At 37.8% G+C, this 24,521-nt stretch overlaps 1 protein-coding gene and 1 long non-coding RNA gene across 5 annotated transcripts; one reads left to right on the forward strand and one right to left on the reverse strand.

The window, feature by feature from the left end:
• Nucleotides 1-851: 851 nt before the first annotated feature.
• Nucleotides 852-20,040, forward strand: LOC140945868 (mRNA-capping enzyme-like). Of its 4 annotated transcripts, XM_073394916.1 has the most exons (18): nt 852-1,062; nt 2,926-3,035; nt 3,337-3,440; nt 4,347-4,435; nt 6,552-6,627; nt 7,706-7,736; nt 7,981-8,196; nt 8,811-8,911; nt 9,671-9,772; nt 12,994-13,129; nt 13,658-13,729; nt 14,187-14,267; nt 15,063-15,146; nt 16,160-16,228; nt 16,859-16,959; nt 17,228-17,294; nt 18,166-18,295; nt 18,981-20,027. In XM_073394916.1, exons 1-18 carry the CDS (start codon nt 1,008-1,010, stop codon nt 19,103-19,105), a joined length of 1,749 nt encoding a protein of 582 aa, XP_073251017.1. In that variant the 5' UTR covers nt 852-1,007; the 3' UTR covers nt 19,106-20,027. The 4 variants fall into 4 exon arrangements, with proteins under 4 accessions (XP_073251017.1, XP_073251018.1, XP_073251020.1 ...); XM_073394917.1 differs by lacking the exon at nt 15,063-15,146 and having other exon boundaries at nt 18,981-20,040; XM_073394918.1 differs by lacking the exon at nt 2,926-3,035 and having other exon boundaries at nt 886-1,062; nt 18,981-20,031.
• On the reverse strand, nt 11,298-12,719 carry LOC140945870 (uncharacterized). The gene is made up of 2 exons (XR_012166767.1): nt 12,430-12,719; nt 11,298-11,751 (listed from the first exon to the last, which is right to left on the reverse strand). It is a non-coding gene; the product is annotated as an uncharacterized lncRNA (long non-coding RNA).
• Nucleotides 20,041-24,521: the final 4,481 nt, after the last annotated feature.

Below are 24,521 nucleotides of genomic sequence, written 5' to 3' on the forward strand. Positions count from 1 at the left end.
ACCATCATGTTTCATCTGTTCTGAGACACCATAATAGTTTTACAACAGTCAAAAACAGGTCAAGTGTACAGGGCTGTCAGCCCCCCACCACTGCAAATATTGAGAATTGATGGGGAAGGGATTATAAATGACGTCATAATGCACAGGGCACATGACGTCATTTGTGAAAAAAAATGCACAAAAAAGATGTTGTGGGAATTGTAACATTTGACCTAATTGGTTTACTTCCCACCAATCACAGTATTCCTTATATTACAATGGCATACCGGAGTTTGTGAGGAAATGTTCGATGTTAACAGTAAATAGCTGAAACAACGCAAAGTATTCGAAAAAAATTTCATTGTCGGGAAGTCCATTCTACAAGAATTGGCAAACTTTGGCGATTATCTGGGAGATTTCTGACTCTTATCTGAGGACCAGGAGAAATCTGAAGGTCTGAATCTGCGACTGGAAGGTACATGTGATGACAGCCCTTAAAGAACGTCACTATGAGGCTGATTAGTAGAGTGAAATAGCAGCCGCCCATATTTCAGTCATTTTTTCCTTGGTTGTTGTTTGCAAAGATACAGCAAATGAGTATCTTTTTAGGGAAATACCACTAGATAGAGATTTGACTGACTGAATAACCAGGAACTGACCAGATATGTACTTCATGGCTGAAGCCATATCATACATGACCCCATAGCTCTAGTAAGTACACAAATCCTCTGAATACCAGAGTATAGCATTATATTAATAGCCATAGTAGCTACAGTGTATAATGTAGTAGCTGTAGTATTCGCGGTGGCTGAAGAAGGGTTTATGTGGTAGGCGACTATATGGTATTCAGCCTCGGCGGGGGGAACGGTGAGGGGTCGCTCTGCATCAGAACGAGGTAATAAACATGGCTGCCGAATGCAGGAAGACGGAAGCCGATAACGTTTCATAGAAAAAATGGGCTTTTCCCCCGTTGATTTCAAGAAAACTCTGCTGCAACTACCGTAGATGAGAAAAAAATCTTGTCTAAGATGTCTGTACCACCTCGCTGGCTTAATTGTCCCAGAAAAAGCAAGATAATCGCCGGTAAGCTGTGTTCATGCAACCTCGACCCCAAAAAAGCATCCACTGCTGTACAGATTGTAGGTCTTTAAGACTCAGCATATTGTTTAATGCAAGTAGAATTGAAGAGGTTCATCATACAAATAAAAACTCATTTACTCATTCATTTATCATTCAACTTTACGAACAACGATTTTGACTTTTATCCAAGTTTTAAATAATGCCACGGAAGTCAGTTTTAAAACATCAGCTTAAAACGTATTTAGCTTAATTTTTTTAATTATAATGTTTTAATGGTTGAACTTAATATTAAGCCAAGGCTAGGCTATGTTACATTTACTTACATCACTGGGCTTAACTACAGAATACAGGGTAAATTTTCGAGGTATATACCGAGCGGTCGAGCCACTAAACCATATAACCTTGACTGAAGAGCCACTAAGCTGCCAAGCCACTAAAAAATATGCCTTTACTTGTTCTCTAAATTTTATTCTTTACATCCTTTTTTATGTCTGTCTTATACCGTAAATCATCTATTAAGCTACCCTGGAAGCAGAGGCTACTTTTTTGTGGTATGAGCTGGCATGCGAAAAGTAGCCTCTGCGAACAACCATTCAATTCTCTATTGTACATGTGCGAGATTCGTCACGTGATTCTCAAGCAAAAAAATCATCGCGTGTTTCGCCAAGCCTATTGCTTGAGGTTCACAGGAATCAAACTTGCCCACAACTCTGCTCGCACTTTTGGTTTGTTTTTTCATCTTTTTCTCTATGGTTTTCAGTAATTTGGCCACAAATTTGCCGAAGAAAAAAAGTACCCCTTATTTCCTTGGATCACCTTTTTCAGGAAAGTATAGGCTGCCAGCTGTAGTTAAGTCCTGTCTGGTTTGCGGGGAGCACATTTAACTCAAAACGGCACTTTTTTTCGGCTTATTGTAGTACTTAGTAATTCATTCATGTTACAGAAGATTTTTAAGACAGACTTAAACCTTCTCAACACCGTTGTTAACATTGGACTACAGACATATTGATGCTATATATCAAAGGCCCAAAAAATGTTCTAAAACGTTTGACACAGCATAACCCATACTTCAAACAATTTTTTATTTTCAGTTGATAAAGTAAACAATAGTTGTGCTCAAAATGAAAAATGAGTTTACTGACAACCCTAGGCAGAAAAGATGCTTGAAATAAGTTGGATGCTGGTTGTATTTCTGATGTTTGTGATAAGGCAGACAACAGAAGGCCAGATGACAGCAAAGAGTGCTAAAATGTGTCATAAAAAGAGAAAAATTAAAGAAGAGAGGATTAGTGGACTCTGTTCTGATTTGAATTAAAATTATTAAATTTATTACAAACTATTGATGATTTAAAAATTCATCTAGTATTTTTAATATTTAGCTCTTGGGTCTCAGGGTTTCTTATGATATACAGCGTGTATTGAAGTGGCTGCATGATAAACCATTGACAAAACCTGAATTGGACGGCATTGGATCAACCTGAATAACCCTATCCCTAACCTTTTGTCATTTAGTGAATAACACTGTACAGGGGTTTAATCCTTTAAGCCCTAAGAGTGATCAGCATCAAATTTCTCCTTGTACCATCAATGCTTTGTAAAACAGAGTGGTCATGAGAATTACGGACATGATCACCCAAGATGAATTTGCTTGATATTTTATCAAGTTCTCCCCACTACTTCTGTAGGAAATGAATAGGGGCGACAATTGAAAATTCAAATTTTGATCTTAGGGTTTAAAGGGTTAGCCAATCGAGTCTAATCCAGGTTTCTTTGATGGCAATTATTGCCTGAATTATACATAAGAGAATGCTTCCCCCTTTATATGTGATATAATAAACAGATGGATTTCTGATTTTTTTTGTTCAGACAAATTTCTTGCCTTCAAAACACCACTGGGACCTCGTTATGATGCCAACATTCCTGAGGCAAATCGATTTCAGCTGCCAATGTTGTTCGCATACCTTGATTCATTAAAGGTGAGAGTGGATCAATTTTTTTTTTACCAATTTTTAACCATACTTTTAAAAACTAAGGCTATAAGGGCTTAGAAGGCTTTAATTTGGGGTCACATGGCAGCTCTCCTAACGCTAAAAGCCAAGTTTTGCCACTCTAACCGTAAATCAATGGATTCCAAAATAACGATGAACTATGTTGTGTTATTGTTTTCTGTGACCAGTGAGGAGACACCTTATGAGCAGAATTTTTGCTCATTTCTGCAAAGAAAAAAAAAACAAAATTGATGATGACTAACAGAATGATTTTTTTATTTTCTTTTAGGTAAAGTTAGGATTGATTATTGACTTGACAAATACGACACGCTTCTACGATAAAACAGAGGTGGAAAGGGCAGGAATCAATCATGTCAAGATGAATTGCAAGGGGTTGGTAAAATATTAGCACCGTGTTTGTCATTTCTCTAGCAGTTTACGGCTCACATGCATCCACAAGAAGCTGAAAATATAGAATTATCGATTTCACAACACATTAAACAAAAGATGGCTCTTTTTTCTGTGTTCTTACTCCCAAATGTGATCCCAGCGTCATGAAAATGACTTGTGACCAAAATATGATGTTCTGTATTCTGCAAAATTTACTGCATAGGTGAATAGAAAATAAGATATTTGTAGATGTATGTACGTAAAGTTTTCCTGTCCTATCCTTATTACTAAAACCTTTAATATCTGGGGAAACTATTTATCTGTAGCAAAATGAAAGATAATGGCCAGATTTTATTCAAAATTATTTATAATTATTAATTCAGTCATATGCCACAGGCAAACTTTCAGTTGTATGACTACAAAAGTGGTAAAGGAGCAAGGCAAGAATTAATTTCCTCACATTGTACTCCAAAGTATTATGCATGTGGATTTGATGACTCAAAATATGAGGAGAATGTGTTTTTTCCATAAAATGTAAGAATGAAATAGATATTTGGCCATTTTATTTAAACAGGTATTTGGCCATGGTTATTTAAACAATGTGTAACTTAGACCACAGTTTTAGACAATCAGTGAACCTCAGGATTAATTGTCTTTGGTTATTTGAAGTAAAAAATCTTCTTCCAGTTTGAGCTGCCTGTATAATTATGCCCTCTTGACCCCAGCACGAAAAGTACCAATAAAACTAGACTGAATATTGTTTAGACTTTGGCTTTGTCAAACATCCACTCAAGAGCCAACAGTTAGAAAGTTTATGTTGAGGTCAGGTCACTGTTCACGGCCAATTACTTTTTTACTTTGATGTACTTTATATTAATGGCTGTTACTTCTCTGTGGTCTTTACTGCAGACATGGAGAAACTCCAACAAGAGATCAGGTGGCTCTTTTCATCAGCATGTGTGATAGATATTTCAACCAAAATCCAGGAGGACTTATAGGTATGTGATCATGTGGATAGTTTTAGTAAGAGTAGAGTCCATAACCAAAGGGGTGCTACTGCCACAAGAGTACCACAGTCACAGGTATACCACCTTCACAGAGATACCACATGACAGGGCTATGATACACATGTAACTGTAAATCAATTCACTGTCACAAGTATCCAAATTAAAAATCTTTGAAAAATGCCTGATTGTTATTCAGGCTTACAATAACCAAGGTTCTTGTCCCTGAGGGTTTACAGTGCAACTATACATGAACTGAGGCCATTCAGACAAAAATTTGAGAGAAATTTTGAATTAGCCAATCACAAGTCAAGATCTAAACAATGAAATTGCACAAGATTGTACTCAGAGTCAGTTCAAAATACATTGCAAACCATTTTTCTAAGGGATGTATAAAAAAGGAATTGTGACATTTGTGTAAATCAAGCTGAAAATGTTTTGGCAACGTCTGGGTTTGCTGGAATCAAAGTCAGCAGCAAAGAAATTTTGAACAATCCAAACTAAAGGCAATGGCCGCTCATTTCATGGCAAACAGCGCTCAGTGAGTGAATGGCAGTGTCGGCGATTTGAGGGCGGTTGCAACAAAGATATGGGGCTGGTTACATGTAATGCAAATTGCAATATGCACTCACCAAGCTTGGCCCACAACAGAAAACTGAGAATGAATGTAGACTGCTCAAGAATAGTGAAGAAAATCGCCATGGTTAGTGGAATTTTTGTGGAGGCGAAGGGGGACATGAATAAGAAAGATCAGAAAAAATCTTCAAAGCAAACAAGTCAGTGATTGCCCAAACTGGTGATCACAAGCAATGACGCTAGTGAAATGCAGAAAAACAAAATGGATCGAAATCCACCAATCACAAACCATGACCTTTTTAACTTGTTCACTGAAGTAAACATGGGTTTCCTAGGGGGTCTGCTTAGATGATTGACGGAACAGAAAAACCCAAAATTCCTTTAAATAATAAAAACCATCTCTGGTGAGCAGCCATCGTCTTTAGTTCAGATTGTTCAAAATTTCTTTACTGCTGGTTTTGATTCTGCCATCGTGATTCCTTACGTATATGTTACAGGTCAAAATTAAAATTCAGGTTAAATTTTTTAACCTAGGTTGACGCTCAATTTCCTTTGTCTCTTAGCTCTAATTATTCATAAATTAGGGCTAGGAGACAAAGGAAATTGAGAATCAACTTTGCTTAAAAAATTTAACCTAAATTTAATTTTGACCTGTAACATATATGTTATGGTATATCCTTTAGAAAAATGGTTCGCAAGGTATTTTGAACTTGCTCTGAGTACAAAATTATGCACAATTTTATTGTTTAGATCTTGACTTGTGATTGGCTAATTTCAAGATTTGTTTCCTTTTTTGTCTGGGTGACCTCGGTTCATGTGGTCGCCCTGTAAATGGAATGTAGCTGTGAGCTACACAGTCATCATCACTGTCATCATCACCACTCAGATGTTTAGAATGTGACCTGAGAGGCTTAAATTATCCCAACCACTGTAATTTTATTGAAATTCAACTGGCTTGGCAGTGCAGCATCTACTGCCCAGTAAACCCAGTTGGAAGAGTGCTTGTCTGCTGTGTGGGAGGCTGTGAGTTCAAACACCAGCCAGACCACTAACCAAGGTCTTTAAAACACTGGTGAGATCATGCCAACTGTGATTTAAACCCTTTCCCAGTTCAGATGATTGTGTCATTGGGCGGTAACAATAAGCCATTGGCCTTATTGTCTCCTTCATCCTTGCACATCAGCTGGAAGGTGATGTTAAAGAACCTGTGACACTGTGTGCATAAAAATGAAAAGGGTAGGGGATGTAGGCCCCAGTGGCATTGTCTCTCTGACTTATGCCATCGTTGGCCTGGGTGGATGAGGTGAGATCAAACATGGACTGAAGCAGCTGCATAGTGCGCCTTTACATCCTTATGTCTGATCTCAGCTCTCTGGTTCCTCTGCAATTCAGCCATTGGCTGCAAGCGTGGAAAGTTGGCATTTCTGATTTTGCTATTATACATGTATCCCTTCAGAATGTGGTCCGAAAAATTAACAAATCCCAAAGTGCATACCCACTGAGATAAAAATAAATTATATCCTTTTTACATCAGGTGTCCACTGCACTCATGGATTCAACAGGACTGGTTTCCTTATCATAGCTTATCTTGTGGAGAAAGATGACTGGAGGTTAGTGATTTTTTGGTTTAACAGGGGCAGATCAATGAATTTACTTTAATTTTAGTGAGGCCAAACTTGTTAATGGTTTTGCCAGGGATGATTACCATGTTTCTACTTCAAAATAAACCTGAATAAGGACACAGTAATTTTTTTTGGTATTTTAGCAAAGTGCTACATGTATTGCCTGCATCGCAGACATAACTAAACCCCAGTTAGTAATGTCTGTGAAGCAGCACTGATATCCTTCTTTCTGGCAATGTTTTGCAGACAGACTTAACCAGAAGTTTGTTACGTTTACACTCGTTTTACAAAACAATAGTGAAAGGGATAATTAACCAAACCCCTAAGTCTAATTAATAAGAACTAGAGCTACAGGCTATAGAGACCAAAGAAAGTACAGCAGAACCTCGATTTAACAAACATTTATATAACAAAGTCCTCAGTATAATGAATGATTTTAGATTCAGTCTGGCCAAAATTACAGTAAAATGTATGGAACAGAACCTTGATTTAGCAAAATCCTCGTCTTAACAAACACAATCCATATGCAAATGTAAAACATACCTTGATATAACAAAGAAAAAATGTCAGCATGCGATAAAAGATAAATGCTTTTAAGCAGTTTTGTTTGCCTGTTCTTGAGTTTTCTAGTGCTGTACAGCTGTAGCTATGTATGGCTCAGTACTTTAATGTTAGTGTAGGTAATAGCATGATTTGTAGTGATATTTGGCATAAATACCACATACAAAATTTCACGAGCCGTTAGGCAAGTGAAATTTGAGACAATTTTGAAATATCACGCATGGTATTATTTGTTATACTAACACCTGCAAAAGGTTTGTAATTTTCACGTGTAGGTGTTTCAAATTAAGCTGAAATACCACTGCTCTAAGCCAATCAAATTGCAGAAATTTCTCATATAATAGTATAATTACAGTAATTTTTCAGGTCCTGAAATGCTCCAGTCCACTGGCACTTTGTTAAATCAACGTTCCACTGTAGAGGATTAGAAAAGGTGCAGCTCACACTAAAGAATGTGTATTGTTAGGCATTTTATGTATAAAGCTTTGTTTTTTTTTCTTCACAGTGTTGATGCAGCAGTTCAGTGCTTTGCACAGGTTTGTGTTTAATTCTTATAACCCATTGAGCCAGAGTAATCAATATCAGAGTATGTCTGTAATATCTTCTTAACATGTCACTTAGTAACTTAATCATGATAATAACAATGAATAAATTATAAGCACACACACAAACAGTGGCTCTTTATCTACCATTTGCCAGGTCTATGCAATACTTTGATGTGAGAACTAAAATTTTGTTGTTATCGCACAATGATGCTAAGCCTACTCTATGTTTCTTTAGTGCCGTCCATCAGGTATTTACAAAGCTGATTACCTGAAAGAGCTTGTCAGTCGCTATGGTGACCCAGCAGAGACCATCGCACCTCCTGAACTGCCTGATTGGTGCATAGAGGAAGAAGAAGGCAGTGATAATGAAGAACAGAATGGAGAGATGACAGAGGATGGCAGCCGCCCAGATGGGAGTAGGAAACGAATACGAAGAGATCCCAGGTTAAAGGTGAAGAGGGTGTACAAGTCAAAGGGGTGTTCTCTGATATGCCAAGATTTCTATAATGCCTCAAGTCATTTAACAATATTGTGTTTACAGTTTCCATAGAAACTGCAACACCATGCAGTCATGTTGTGTTTTTTCGTGTATTGTTCACATGTTGCTGCAACTAGTCGTCCCACCTGTACACACGGAGTGATCTGTCGCCATGACTTGTTGCTGCAACTTGTCACATAGTGTGTTCCAACCTTGAAGGTGAAGTGTGACCTGTTACATCAAGAAAATAAGCGTGACCTGTTGTTTCAAAAAAAATTATTTAACCAGAAGTCATGCTTCATTTTCTCTTCAATGCTAGTCATTGATGTGCTATATGACATGAAGGTGAGGCATATTTTAATGCATGAGATACTTTAGATAGATATCACCTTGTGCATCCAAAATCTTTTCTCCATGCAAGAAGTCACACTTAATTAATTTCTTTGACAGAACAGGTTTCATTTCATGCTTATATAATATAGTAAGCCGATTAAATCGCAAGTGCACAACAGATGTAAGAAAAATTGTAAACATGTACTCTCTAGACAGCTATTATTCATTATTCCAATTTTTTTTCTGGTGAATAGGAAGCAAAGTTTATGGATGAGATAGATGGAATAGGGGTTGTAAAGTCACCTAGAAGAGAAGAAATCCAGGAACTCTGCCAGAAGATGTGCGGCTGGGAAGGGTATGTATTTGCTTATTTTAAATTTCAGGCAAAGCTTTTGAATGATATGATAATCACACCAAACATTTTTTCACGTGGGAAAAGAATTATTTTGTGAATATCAATCTAGAAGCAAGCTAGTGACGCTGACTATAGAGCTAGGAGAAAAAACAAGAAACGTTTGCTTCACAGGCTACATGAAGACTGAACAGTCAGCTGCTGTGGAAGAACCTTCAAGGGCATCTGTGACCAGAAATTTTGAGGATTATGTTTCAGACATCTTTTATGTATGCTTAAGCATTAAAAAAGCACTTTCCTTCCTCTTGGCATTGGTGCCTGTACTTCACGGCTGTCATCTGCACATTTATTTGTCTTTATGGAAAAATGATACTTAGTAAATTAGTTGGTCATAGAGAGATTTTAATTCTTTTTATGGCAAATGCAAACGCCAATTTGTACCCCTCTTTTTAAGCTTTACCTTTACTCATCATTTTTTTTTATTTCTACACAAAAGTGAGTATTTTCAAGTCAGGTTCGTCTGTAAAAATTATGGTTACCAGTTGTATTTGTTTATTTTCTAACTTTGGAAATTGTTAACCTGAAATTTACTTTTTCCTTTTTTTGCATAAAATCTGACCTAGAATAAAGATGTGCAATGTCAAAATGGACTCTTATAAATCTGTGATTTCTCCTTACAACCAGCTATATTGAGCTGGTAGGCCTGTAACCTAATTTTATGGTAACCGTGGTTGCCATAATAATTGCTCATTTCTCTAATAGTGGTGGGTTCCCTGGAAGCCAGCCTGTGTCAATGGATGTACAGAACATTAAACTACTCCATGAGAAACCTTACAGAGTTAGTTGGAAAGCAGATGGAGTGAGGTGGGTTTCAAGCTCTTTTATGTGACTGGTGCTTAATTTCCCCTTATAATCATACTACTTGTTAATCAAACTTATAACCTGAGAATTCCTAATTGTAAAAATGATCATCAAAGACACACTGTTTTATTTCCCCTCGTCACTGCCATAGTAATGTATGGAGAACAGACTATGTGTGCATGTCTGGAAAATATGCATTTTGTTGCTAAATTTTCAAATTTTAGTTTCAAATGGAAGGGGACTTTGATTGGTTTGTGCATGGATAATAGAAAGACTGGATAGGAAACTGGCTAACGCGATCGGTTCCAACATAGTGGAAAAATGTGACGTCACATTATCGAGAGCCATTCAACCTCTTTCGACGTTTTGCGCGTCTTATGTTTCCTCGCATATTTCACTATCTCTGTCTTCGACTATACATATTGGCCATGTTTTGAAGTAAAGGATGAAGAGGACTTCCTCTTGGAGAAGACAGTTAGAGGGTACAAAACTGGTAGAGGCAAAAGACAGAGTAAATGATTACGAAACTTGTGAAAGCGACGAATGACTCCAGCGCCCGATAAGTTTTAATATGCACCAAACGGGAAGCCTAACTACATAAAAAGTATGCGAAAACTTACATGTATGCAGCTAAAAAACACCTATAAAAAAGGGACAGCCTAATTTTCTTCAAACCATATGAAAACCGGAAATAATTTTAACCCTTTTTATCACGGTTTTCACAATTTATTTTCTGCTTTTATCAACAAGCTCAGCGAGTGTCAAATTTTATAAGTTAACAACCCTTGACAAAATGATTTTATTAGCGGTAAAAGTACCCAGCTCAAACAAGAGTTTAATTTTCCCTTCAATTTTATTTACGGACAACCAGTGACAAGAAGTCGTATTTGAGAAATATAAAAAAGCGGGGAAAAGCTCACAGCAGAGAAAGGAAATTGGCTTGCGGACCACCGTGGAAACGCCGTTTCTAAACTTTTTCAAATCAATTTTCATTGTGAAGCAAGTTGTTTTGTCATTTTCAGGTATAAATGTACAGTGACCCAAGGTACTTTTCAGTCAGGTCTTTGAAAAAGCGAACTGCAACGCTTTTAAAAATGTTATGTAAAACGGTTAACTGTTAACTACTAGAATACAAACTGGGAAGCAAACTCTCCCGGTTAATAGTAGAACCTTCACTTCTTTTTCATTGGGAAACACTTGTCTTCCATAAGGTTTAATAAAACCTAGAAATGTATTATCTCTGAAATACTGACCTTTTTTAGGATGAAACAAAGTTTAAGTTTTTGTGTAGTGTTAATGATATGGATAGGGAATACTGTACATCACCTCTGAAATAAACATAAACACTGTTCCCAAAGAAAAATAGAAGCTTCTTATATATATGAAAAAAAAAAAAGAAAACAAACAGTAACATCAGGGGTTATGTGGTTTTTGTTTAGTCTGAGGTAAGTGGATGAGGGATTGAAAAAATATGACTGTCTGGTCACATTATCATATTGTTGAAAACAAAATGCATACCCCAAACAAGTACAGGTATATGTTTTATTAATTTGATTTAGAATATACCTTGGTAAGGTTTAGCATCTACAGATACATTGTTGCTTTGGATCTCTAAAAAACCGAATACAATAATAGTGCTAATCAAGTCCATCTTTGGTTTGAAAAACAATGTGATTCAGATATAGACCGTTTCAGGGAAAAACACTAACCAACTTAAACACATGACTATGTAGCTAATACAAGCATTGACCCTCAAACACAGTTAATTTGTCCCACTCACAAGAGAGTAACAAATACACTTCAGAAGTGATAAATAAAGTTTCTGATCATAAATAATTTAGATGCCACCTTCTGGCTCTCATGCATGACAAAAGCAACTTTGTTGCTGTTTAATACAGAAAGATTGATTGATTTGTGCCCTCTCAGAAGAGTACTTGACCACAATTTTACTGTCTTTATTGACTATGTGTGTTCAGCAAATCCTACAAGAAAGAAAAACAAAAGGAAATCTAAAACACTGTTTAAAAAATAACAACAACAATTAGGAGCCTAAACGGAAGACAGAAATGTCAGTAGGTGTTTTCCCATTGATGCAAAAATTATTTATAGTTTATGTAAGGGAAAAGTATAAAATTTTTTCGAGTCTCTTCAGTGCCTTCGAATACAGGCTGCGAGGAGAGCGGTGAGGCGATTGTATTCACTGGATATGTAATAGAGTAGTTTTATTTCAACATTAAAAGATGAGCGAAATTAACATACTGCTTTTTTAATACGAACAATGAGCAGGGTTAATCTGGGATATTACTTGAGCGAAACAGTTCTCAACACAAACTTGTCAGTCGATTGGAACTTTACACACCGTGTGCGTACACTTGCTAGGCGCCAGCTCCGAACGTAGTGCGTTTCAGCCATTTTCAAATGAAATTTATGGCTGAAAAATAACAGTATTCAGTCTGTAACTATGCCTATGCCACAATTCCATCCTTAAAACATCTGTCAATCGTAGTTAAGAATAGAAACAAGAGGAAATCTTCATAACAAAGGCGTCCCAAAACAGTCGCCAAGTGTACTAAATATGGCTCTGGTAAGTTCAACCTTTGGGACGCAGTTTTCTCAAAGACAAGGACAAATAACACAAAACAACAACAAGAAGTGCTTACCTTGAAGGTTCAAGTGTGGCTTTGAAGGATCGCTATCGCCGTAAGACAACAAACGAAGGAAAAAACACCCATCAAAAATTAAAGTACCACTAAAAAATCCGAAAAAGAACGACATGCAGGCATAGAAACCCTACATTTCGACTGGTTTGCGCCACATTTTCGCCATCGTTTCGTCACAAATCTCCACTATGATGGAACCATCCAACGCCATCTTGGAGCACGAACCAACCAATCGGCGATAAGAAATCAGCCCACGTGACATAAGTTTCCTATCCAGTCTTTCTATTATCCATGGTTTGTGGTTTGTTATTGTTTCACATCCTTTAAGGAACGTTGAATTTTTGTGAGTGTGTGAGTAAAATTACACAAAAAAATTGTGAGGGGCGAAATGGTCATGTGTGAACACATGCTGGAAGATCCCCACCCTAGTCTTTAGCAGGTTGCCCGTAGGTGACTTATGACTCTCACAATTTCCAACAGAGCTTGTTTACAGGCTACCTTTTTTAACATTATGCTCCCATGCTCACAGCAATTCATTTCTGTTGACCTCCTTTTTTTTTCTAGATACATGATGCTTATTTTAAAAGAGAAAGAAATATACCTTATCGACAGAGACAACAACGTTTTTGCTGCACCACAGTTTCATTTCCCACAGCGCAAATTCCCAAGAGAACACGTCTTTGACACTTTGCTAGATGGGGTAAGTCCCTCCTGTCTGTTGAAAAAAAAAATCAGAATGGACAGATTTAATATTGAGCTGTTCAGACCATGAACTACACCTTGTGTCTTAAAATAAAATAATGTTGCTCATTTTCTAAACGTAACATTACTTGCTATATTGGGAAAATAAGGTACACGATTTGGGCAGGGACGGTGTTGGAGGCGGGTTGATGACAAAATTGCTAAAAAAAGTGTAATAGACCTTATTCGTTTGGATTGTTTTGTTGCACAAATTAAGATTATGTACTTATACTCAAGGCATCAATCTACCTCTAAATTAGAATTTATTTTACTGCCATGCACTCTTTGTTTCCAACAAGAGAAAGGTTCAAATCTCCTGAGTCAACATCTGATCACATAACAAATCATATGAGTGAATAAGGTACATTCTTTCCTTGAATGTGCAGTGAATGTTTCTGACGGAGCAAATCCCGGAATACTTATGGGGAGCTTTTGCTTTGTGTCGACTGATTTGTTACTAAATCTTTTTTAATATTTGATTTCCCAGGAAATGGTTCTTGACAAAGAAAATGAAAAGATCCACCCCCGTTACCTTGCTTATGACATCATCCAATTTCAAGTGGGTGTCATTGTTTTTCTTAATTTACAGTTAATTTCACTTTGTGATGTAAAGACTGAACAAATAGTGCCGTTGGAAAGTACTGCTGAAGAGGTTTCACTTGAATGGTAACACCATAGGATTGCATCCACAGACTCAAAAGTTAGAACTACATGCTAAATAAATAGTACCGTGTGAAAGTATTGCTGAAGTTTCTGTAGCTTGCAATTCACTGACTTAAAATCTCAGTGAACTGCAACAAGTTTGCTGAATTCAGAGTTGATGATTTTTGTTACTTTGTTAGAGTGTGCACCCACTGGCAATAAAAACACAACCTTTTCCATACACGACTTAAAGTACCGTAAATCCTCCATAAAGCCCCACTGTCAAACGTGCTTGAAAGAGACAAGCCTACCCGGGGCTTAATAGAGGATTTACTGTGCTGAAAGAGCAGTATGTTTTTACTTTTGTAACACAGGGCCAAGAGGTTGGCAAGCAGAATCATGATATACGAATGGTGTGTATTGAAAAAGAGATCGAGATGGCTCGAAGTATAGGGGTAAGTGTGTTTTTTTATGTCGGGCGTTTTTCAAGGAAGATTTGAAACCCTCAACAAAACATAGGTACTAGTAACAGACAAGAGGCTTTATCCTCTCTCAAGTGGCTTCGTAAAAAACTGCTCTGTTCTTTTTAAAAATTGTCTATGTATTTAGCATGAAAGTACCAAGGTAAAAAGTTCTTCATTTTCTGTTGTCTAGAACAAACAAACTCGCCCGTGATTTCTTGCAGTGGCAGCTTTTATCCTTTGCTTGCTCCCTGAGAAACCACGTGACGAGCTTTAGCAACGACGACGGCCACGGCAACGAGGACGTCAAAAAAGCAATAAGTTTATTACGCAAACAACAACTTTGCACGTGCATCACGCTTTTTTGTACATTTCTTTACCGTCTTTGCACGACTACGAAGTGAAAATGCCTAATTGCAAGTTTTATGGCGGACGTAAACAAGCGACGACGAATCTCTTTTTCTCTCTCTAAACTTGAGTGCGGTCCTCAAGAAATCAACCCCAGGGAAATTCGCCTACATTTGCAATTTTCAGCAAATTGGAATAAACGCAACAGTGTTTGAAAAACGGGAATTCATTTTAAAAGTGACGTTTTCGCTACCGTTGCCGTCGTCGATGCTAAAGCTCCCTAATGTATGTTTTCGCTCATACGCAAATTTTGAAAGCTCATTTTGTACATGATTAGTTGTGTATCAAGCTACGCTCTGATCAAGGAGGTAACTCGGAAATGAGCTCTTATCGCCTCTTTTGACTCCCACATGAGAATGATGTAACTTTTTTCCAATTTAGGCACAGCAAGGACTCTTTGACAAGTCAAAGGAGCCTTTTAGCATAAGAGCGAAAAAGTTTTTTCATGTGGAGAAGGCCGAATGGGTAAGGACAGAATTGAACGTCCAGACTATCCAACCATCCCTATCTTGTCGGGATTCTCCCCATTTTGCTTAAAAATCCGGAATCCCTACCCATATGCGATCGGGAAAGGAAACATCCTGATTTTGACATGTTCTTATATTTTTAAAGGAATTCTTATGATACAAGAAATTAACACATAACAGAGTATACATTTTACACATGAGGAATCATCCTCTCAGAACACCAGAAATGACGTTTCAGAACATCAGGATTTCAAAATTTTCTGGCAGAGAATACCCTCAGAACCCCCTAGCGGCTCGCGCATTCGGCGGTCGCGTGATTCGTCGGCCATTAAAAAATTATCCCGATTTTGCATACTTAAAAGATTGGACAGTGTGAATGTCAAATGGCTGTTTTTTGAGAGCTAAAATTTATAGGAAATGCGTGAAATAGCAATTGTTAAGCCCGGCCCCTCTTTGGATCTTGTGTCGTTTTCCGTTGTGAGTTGTGGAAGAAAAATCTGTTACTACTGAATTCACATTATCAGGTTTGCATCATCGTCATTATTATCTTCGTCGACGTCATCGTCAAAATCGTCGTCACCAGTATCTGACCATCGTCGTCACCAGTATCTGACCATCGTCGTCACCAGTATCTGACCATCGTCGTCACGACAAAAAAATAAAGTAAAATAATAATTCCGTTATTTACCTTCGGAAGTATTTATAGCACTAATACTAGTTGGGCCGAGCAAATGCCTGAAACACTTAAATAATTCAAATATAATCAAACATAACAGGGTTAAGAATCCCAACTGGCCAGAGGCATACCAGCTGGCTATTTACCACGCTAGCGGTCAGGGCGGGACTTGACCAAAAGGATCGAAGCTCTGGGAACGAGATTGGCCAGTCCAGCGCTCTAACCACCCGGTATCACGTGAACATCGTCATCTTCGTCGTAGGTATCGTTTTAATCCGCATCAACCTCCATCTAGTCTGTTACTTTTACTTAAATTTATCTTTCTTTTTTTACAGATTTTAGACGCCTGGAGCCCAAAACTCAGCCACGAAAACGATGGCCTAATATTTAATCCAGCGGAAGAGGTACAAACAATTACGCCTCAGTTAATTAGACTGCGAGCGTTCTCTCTTTTTCTTCAGATTTAGTGAGGGGAGTGCACGCGCGTGGTCATAATTTTCTTGTCTTGCGCGTTTCGCTTAGAAAAAAGAGGGGTTGCTCGTAGTCTATTGGTTAATTGCTGTTAATTGTTTCATTAACAAGAAACTGACAAAACAATTTATTTACTGAACCTGAGGGTCTGCTGGTGTATTTCGACTCAAGACGATCTCCACAGGTAATTGTTATGGCAAGGTACTCGAACAGTTCTTTTTAACTCGTGAATACCCGAAGTGTAGTTGACGAAGTTATCGCTGTAGGTTGAGATATGCAAATGAGTCACTCACTCAGGTTTGTTGACCGGGATAGGCTTGTTCCGAAGTCGCCCGATATCGTCGTTGTTGCTGAAGTGCACTTTGGGCAACTTTAGCGGTACATTTATCTGAGGTTTGTATTTTTGAAAAAAAATTCGTAAAACAGAGGGCAAAAGATCCGTTTTGTTGTTCACAATCCATGGCATGATATTCCGGGAGAAAGTTATTCTAGTTAACTGTCAGCCATTAACTTAGTAAGGAAATAAGATTCTGAGCTGTTAACTCTGGTTTTATTCATTCTAGCCATATGGTCCTGGGCAGAGTCAGGAAGTGTTGAAATGGAAACCACATACGCTTAACTCCGTGGACTTTATATTGAACATAGGAAAAATCAAGCAGGAAGGGTAAGGGACAACTACCTGGTCACAAAAATGTTTTAAATCAACACATTATAAACTATCCGCCGAAAGGGAGGTGAGCAGTGGTGGGAAATTACGAGGCGCGAAGCGTCGAGGTATATATCTAGCGCTGTTCTTCGACCCTGGGGGAGCCCTGGGACAGCTTCCTTGCAGGTTATTGCTTAATTCAGTCATGTGATCAGAAAATAGATCCGCCAATCAGTTCTGACCCTGGTAGTGTAATTGTGACTTAATATCTCCTTTTTTATTCCAGTTGTATCCCCGAATTGGTTGGCACACTCATGGTTGGTGGATATGACAGACCTTTTGCTTCCATCAAGGTTTGTTTCACTTCGAGATTTTTGCAGTAGACCCCTCCACGGTTTTTTCAACTTTTGACATGGAATAGTTAGGGAAAATCTGTCGACACCACAGGAAAGAGCGCCATAAAATTAGTAAACTTACCAAATTTGAAAGTGATACATCTCAAGCGAGCGAAGATAGAGCTCTGCAAAGTTGCGCAAATTTACAGACGTTTGTATGTTGGGTGGCAAATTTGCACCAAAATTTCGCGACTTTGAGGAACTATATTTCCGTTAGTTTTCAACAAATCACTTTCAAACTTGGCAATTTTACTAATATTTAGGTGCTCTTTCCATTGGTGTCGACGGATTTTCCGTAACTTGTCCATGTCAAAAGTTGAACACCACCATGAAAAGGTCTGTTCGTGCAATACAGAAAAGCAAACGTGACACGCAAAAGTATAGCCGAAGTGGTCTCATTTGAACAGCTCACTATGGGATTTTATCTACAGAGTCGAAAATTAGAACTACCTTGTAAAGCATAATAATCAGTACCACTGGAAATTACTGCACAGTATCTTTCATTTGAATGATCACACCGTCTCAAAAGTTAGTACCACATTATACGGCATAATTAACAGCACCACAAGAAAGCACTGCTCAGTAGCTTTCATTTGAGTTGTAACACTTTAGGATTTCATCCACAGACTCGGAAGTTTGAATGGTCACACCAGTAGATTTCTTCCACAGGTTCAATAGTTAAGAGCAAAAGAGCTCTTCTTGTCTTTATATTTAAAGAGACCCTTCCTTTTACTTTATTTTCTGTGTAAATTTGAATACTGGAATGACTACTTTAATTACATTCTATGCATGGTTAAAACGTAATAACTTGCTGAAGTTTTTATTGAAGGTAACAAAGGAACTGAAGAGCTTAAACAAAAAAATTGTTGAATGTACCTGGGATGCTACTTCGAAACAGTGGAAATTCCTCAGAGTGAGAGAAGACAAAAGCTTTCCTAACGGCTACAACACAGCGATGAGTACGTCTGTTATGTTGAAAATTTTCGCAGAACCAACCCTTTGCTAGGATCCCTACAGAGACTAAAGCTAATTAGGTAGACAGCAATACACATAAAAACAACAGCAGCAAAGACTACTGGCTATAACATGGAAGAAAAATCGCCACTTCCATAATGTATGGGGAGAATGAGAACAAGCTTTCATGGCAGCTATTTCTGGAATTGTTTGGGTGAGCAAGCATTAGTTTTGATTGGTTGGTGGTATCCAAAAGCAACTGGTAACCAATCACTTCTTATTCTGTTCACTCAAATGTTCCCTGGAATCTTTGCGTGGAAATCTTGAACCCATTCTCCTGTGATTCATAGAGTGACTATTTAGTCCGGGCCGTTTGGGTTACGTTTTCGTGTAAGGGGCTGGAAAGAGGAAGTCATCCAAAACGTCCCAAGAACCTTTGCGAAAAAAATAGAAATTAGCACCCTCAGTGCCAAACTTAAACGAAGACAGCTTTCCTTTTTATCGATATGTAAATAATGAGTCGAATAATTTGGCCATTATTTTATTTTCACCTGTTATTTACCATTTGTCAAGAATTCCTCCAAGGTTTGAATGTAAATTTCCGTTTACATCATATATCAACTACGTAAGGACGCCGAATGCTCTGTTGAATACCTACCCCGGAATGGCGGGGATTTCTTTCTCTTCTAGGTGTTTGTAAAAGTATTCAGCAGCCCGTGACAAGAGAGTGGCTCCTACAAGTCATTGAAAAGTACCGCTATCAGCCAAACCGCCACAGGGACCCTAGAGCATCGTCCTCGAGCAACACTGTGTAAATAAACTTATTAAAGAACAGTGGGGATTTCGTACTCTTTTAGGTGTTTTGGAAAATATTTAGCAGCCCGTGTCAAGAGAAAGGCTCCTAGATCACATTGAATAATATCAGTCAAAGGGTAACAGGGACCCCAGAGCAGCGTCTTCGAGTAACACCTTGTACATAAAGAATATTTAACAACAGCAAGCTCAGTAGCCCGAAAGCAAGTTACACACTGTATTTGCAAAATGTATTGGAAACTTATGCTAGAAGATAAGACCTTATCTGGGTAACCAGCAATTTTACGTAGGTGAAGGTTGGAGAAGTCTGACTGACGGGTTTCTCGCCTTCCTGGGACGCAACGATTTGTTTTTCTCAGCTGATAAGGAGGGAAACGACTAGTTACCGATAATTTATCTTCTTTGGAATGGAACGAAGTTAGACTAGTCCGTTCTCGAAGTTCATCTGACGATTTCTTCTAGCAAAACTGAATACAGCCCACTGGATACCAAAAACGATGATGGCCCCAGTGAAGGTCAGGTCAGAACTGCACCGTTACATGGTGGCATTGTAAGAAGCCAAAGATTATGGTGCTTCACATTTTCAAACATTTAGAGGATGCATCCCGGTGGTTCAGCGAAAGATACGTTATCTTATGTAAAAACCGGTGTCAAACGAAGGGGTCGCGAAATCGTGCAGTTTTCCGAGATTCTGGAAAGGAGGTCTTTAGATTCCGACTAGTTTTGCTAAAATGTACTAGGTTTATAATCAGATTTACTGTACATATTTAATAATCGTTTATTAAATATTGAAAGCAGCGCAACTCTAAAAGCTGGCTGCGTAACCTTTTTATTTCAAACTTGTGGACTTCTTCAGAAAAATTTGTACCGCAATTTACCCGCGTTTAGCAGTCATCAACATCATCATCATCATCGTCATCATCCTGACTTTGGCACAGGCCATAAATTCCTCACAAAACTTACTATTTTGCTGTTATCGTCGTCATCATTATCTTCATACAAGGTGCCTACTAACTGTAGACGCATAATTAGAATACACGACTCAGTGCAATCAGGTTAATAAAGTTATTGGTACTCAAAGCAGCAATTAGCCTGTTGCAGGCTCCTATCTTGTAGGGAAAGCGCTTCGAGAAAAGTCGCGCGAAAACCGCAAAGGGAGCTGGGGAGAGACGGATAAGTGGAGCCCGTAAGCACTGTTTTCAATACCTCATTCCGGTGTACCCTATGACTGGTCAATTTTTGCAGTTTATGTCAACCGTGTCAATAGGGACTTTAAGATCCAACGAAGCGACGGCAACGAGAAGTAAGAAAAGGTTTCATAAGCAAAACAATAACTTCGCGCGTACATCGCACTTTTTTGTACATTTCTTTGCCGTTTTGGCACTACTACGACGTGAAAATGTCTATAATTTCGCGTTTTATGGAGAACGTAAACAAGCAATGACGAAATTTTATTTCTCTTTCTGGACTTTGATATGGTCCCTTGGAATTCAAATCAGGAGGGTTGGCCTACATTTAACAAAGCAAGTGGTTGGGAATAATCGTGATAAAGACTGAAAGAACGCGAATTCACTTTTGAGTAACGTTCTCGTTACCGTCGCGTCGTTCAATTTTAAAGTCCCTAATCGCTTGGCTTCGCGCACGCAGAGACAAAGAAAAACATAGCGAGTGTGTGAAACTCTTCTACACGGTACATTCTGATGTTTTTACATTTGTCATTTTGACACGAGAAACGGTTTTCTGGGGAAAGGTAGTGGGCGGATTGACGTGTGTAAGAAGATGCTTGCAGGCTCTCCGCTGCTCCCTTCCCACTTTTTCTTTTTTTTTCGATCGCTTTTTCACTGCTTACCCGACGGTTGGGGAATACCCGCGGGCGTATCGAAACACCTAAGGCTGGAGACTGAGTCTAACCTGCTATTGAAGCTTTGTAACATGCATATTGTTAATTAGTTCATTAGTTGAATAACTTTATAAGTTTTCATTGTTTCCAAGATCCATGCAGGAATGGAACAGATAAGGCTTTGATACTGATTGTACTCGTAAAAGTACCATAATATGCTACTGACAGTGCTGGTGTATTCCTAAAATATGCTAATAATTATGCGAATTTTTGTAAATTATGCTTATTTAATTAAAGCAAGGCAGAAATTATGCTTCTCAGTACCTTTACTTTAAATTTGGTAAAAATATGTCAATGACTATGCAACAAACAAGTACATGGTAAACACATTTACCCTACTGACATCTAGAAACTTCAAGAGTGCATAATTCATGGCCTGACAACTTTAAACACTCAAAAAATTAACAACCAGAAGGTGGGCTCCATCTTAGGTAACCGAGCTAGTTATGCGCATGGGTGGAAAGGGTCCTGGGTCACTTCGGTCCCATGAAGAAAAAAAAAAATTTTTGTACTTAAATTTGACTGTAACACTGATCTCAGGGTAAAAAAATTGGTTGCATGATGAAAACTTTGTGCTGCAAAACTTGCCAAAAGTGCCAATTATGCGAGTAGTACTTTTCTCTCAAAAAATAAGTGATAATTATGCTCATGCATGATGACAAATTATGCCAAAAATTATTCTAGCACAATCTATCAAAGCCTAGAATAGATTACTAAGACAAGTAGCATTGGCAAAATCACTTGAGTTCTTTTAAGGAAGCTATTTATAAGGTTTATTCGGGTTTACCTCGGTGTAAGAACTTGTGAACTTTTTCTTTGTTTTGTACCTTTTGTTTGTCTAGGTTTTATTGTTTTTGACTTCTTTGTTTTCTTTGGTTTACGTCACTAGTGAGTTTAACAAGTTCTCACACCGAGGATGAGCCGTTTATTCGTTCACATTTTGTGTATTTGTTTATTATTATTATAATTTTTTAGGATAGTCCTTTACATTCAGTATTGAATCTTAGACTTACATAATAAATAAATAAATAGATTCTTGAAACCATATTTTATCGAACCCGTTTATAAATTACTTTCAAAGTCCACTGCATGGTATCGAGCGTATTCACTCACGTGGCCAGCATCTATGCAAATTTATTGGAACAAAAGAAAGTTTTCTAAGTAAGAAAAGAGTCCAACTCTCACAGGATTTATTTGGAACACCAATATGGCCACCGTTTCATTGTTTTGGAACACCAAAATGGCCGCCGTGACGTCATGTGAATACGCTCTTTACTCAATTTTGTAAAAGAAGAAAATAAACTAGATTACAAAGTCCACTTGTCCGTTAGTTTTTGTAAACTCTTATTCTTAGTGCAAATATATTTTTCTATTTCTTACTTACTGTTTACTCTAACTGTAAAACTGTCTATGTTCGGAAGTACTTCATTCATACTTGGAACTCCAAAAATATATTTTCCCTATTTGTAGAAGATAATTAAGCAAGGGGCATTCGGAAGTTAAAATGCCGATCCAAATTTCCTTTACTGTTAAGTGAACTAGTTGTTTTCGCAGCACAACTGACGTCATTCATAGATTGGCTTCCACTTTTAAATTACGTTAGTCATGAAGCATGTAACGTAAGAGTCATAATGCAGTATTATTGTTCTCGTCCTTGTTTTGGTATCACAGTATTGTAGTTATTGCTCAGTTTACTAAGATAAGATTCACTTCAGAATAGGTGTCTGTGTTCCTCGACTTTCAGCCCACGTTCATCCAGTCCTTTATCCGACTTATCACAGCAGGTACGAACTCAGTGTATATTTTAATGTCTGCCAACTTGATCAATCGAGCAGTCAGGATGGGCCAGTGTTTTTATAGGTATACGGTATACAGAAATTTTTGCAAATGGCCCGGATATAAAGTACAAAAACAAATGACCTTGGTTAAACTGTACACTGCGTTTCCTTTAGGCTTGGGTATACAGAGGAAGTACAGTTTCGGCGGAATTTTAGGTATATAATTATTGTGTAGATTATTTCGGGCATACCGGTATATCACTACCGAAGTTTAATTTCTAATTGTTTTTTTGTATTCTGAGTTTAACTGAGTCTGGCTTTTTAAAAGGTATCACAAAAATAATCTCAAAATTGTGCTCTGCGATAGATGAAGGCCCAAATTCTCTTTTGCAAAATACTTTCAAGTAAAAATATCGAGACTTTTTACGCGTTACGAATTTTTTCTAAACACATTTCGCATGAAATTGAAAAATTGAATTCCCGGAATAATCTTTCCTATCGGCTAACCTGTTAACGCTCTAAAGCTAACTCATTTTTCTTGAAATCTCTATCAAATGAGCTCAAATGTTAGAGTATGGGCGATACTTCTGTATTTAAACGACCTGAATGCTGCATTGCAGGTTTACACAGTAAAATTTGTCTACTCCTAAAATGGCCAATTTACAGGCTACGACTTAATTATCGAGCCAATCTCTGCCTAAAGAAATTGGCCGAGAATAAAATCGGCTCGCCAAATTACAAAAAAATTAGTTTACGCAAAACAGCATAGTTCACGAATCACGTCTGGAAACAGTCTTCGTTTAAGTGTCACGCTAAATTCCAAAACCGCTTTCACCTTCAAGCAAAATTTGTCTTGGGATGGGGAATAACGAATCCGTACGTCGGTCTGTTGTTTATATGTTAAAAATTGTTTGTCTGTTTGTTTGTTTGTTTGGTTTTTTTTTTCACTTTTACACGACAGAAATGGTGATGACGCCTGCCCAAGAAGAGTATTAAGCATTGGACTTTTCAGTTACCGATACGGCGGCCATATTGAATTAGTAAGATTTAAGGAGTATTGTGGGATGCCCAGGGGGCATAAGCACATTCTGATATATTCGCTTAGTATTAACGTGCGCCTTTCGGGGCGAAAAAAGATCCTCCTGCAGTGTTTGGATGTAATGATGACCGCCTTTTTCCCCGAGAAATATACAGTGTTAAACTACTACATGAAAAATTTCCGCAATTTGATTGGCTCAGAGTACGTGATATTTGGCATAAATACCACTAGTGATATTTCAAAATTGTCTCAAATTTCACTCGCCTAACGGCTCGTGAAATTACGTATAACAATTTCGAAATATCACTCGTGCTATTTATAATTATGCCAAATATCACAACTAATCATGTTATTACCTATACAAAGACCATATTTCTAATATTAAGCGAGTTTAACGGATCGTGCTCGTGCCCCCCTGGGCATCCCATAATACTCCTTAAATCAAATTAATTCAATATGGCGGCCGTATCGGTAAAAAGGCTTATTAAAAAACAAAACAACAACAACAACGAAAAACACATAACATAAAACTTTCTTCAGCTTTTGAATCTGTTAGACTTCGTGCGGTAAAAAATTGCGCGCCAAGTTGAAAAAGCCTCCGCAAAAGTTCAGTAATATATTTATAGCTAAATTACAAGATGATTTATAACACTTCAGTATTTGTATAGGTAATAGCATGATTTGTAGTGATATTTGGCATA

The sequence above is a fragment of the Porites lutea genome, chromosome 8, assembly GCF_958299795.1.
Source record: "Porites lutea chromosome 8, jaPorLute2.1, whole genome shotgun sequence".
Taxonomy (NCBI): domain Eukaryota; kingdom Metazoa; phylum Cnidaria; class Anthozoa; order Scleractinia; family Poritidae; genus Porites; species Porites lutea.

Excerpts from the sequence above, each read along its gene's own strand:
- LOC140945868 (XM_073394916.1), top strand. The coding sequence starts at position 1,008 with ATGTCTGTACCACCTCGCTGGCTTAATTGTCCCAGAAAAAGCAAGATA. Across the intron at positions 13,730-14,186 it reads ATGACATCATCCAATTTCAA|GGCCAAGAGGTTGGCAAGCA; the intron begins GTGGGTGTCATT and ends TTTGTAACACAG. Across the intron at positions 16,229-16,858 it reads TATTTAATCCAGCGGAAGAG|CCATATGGTCCTGGGCAGAG; the intron begins GTACAAACAATT and ends TATTCATTCTAG.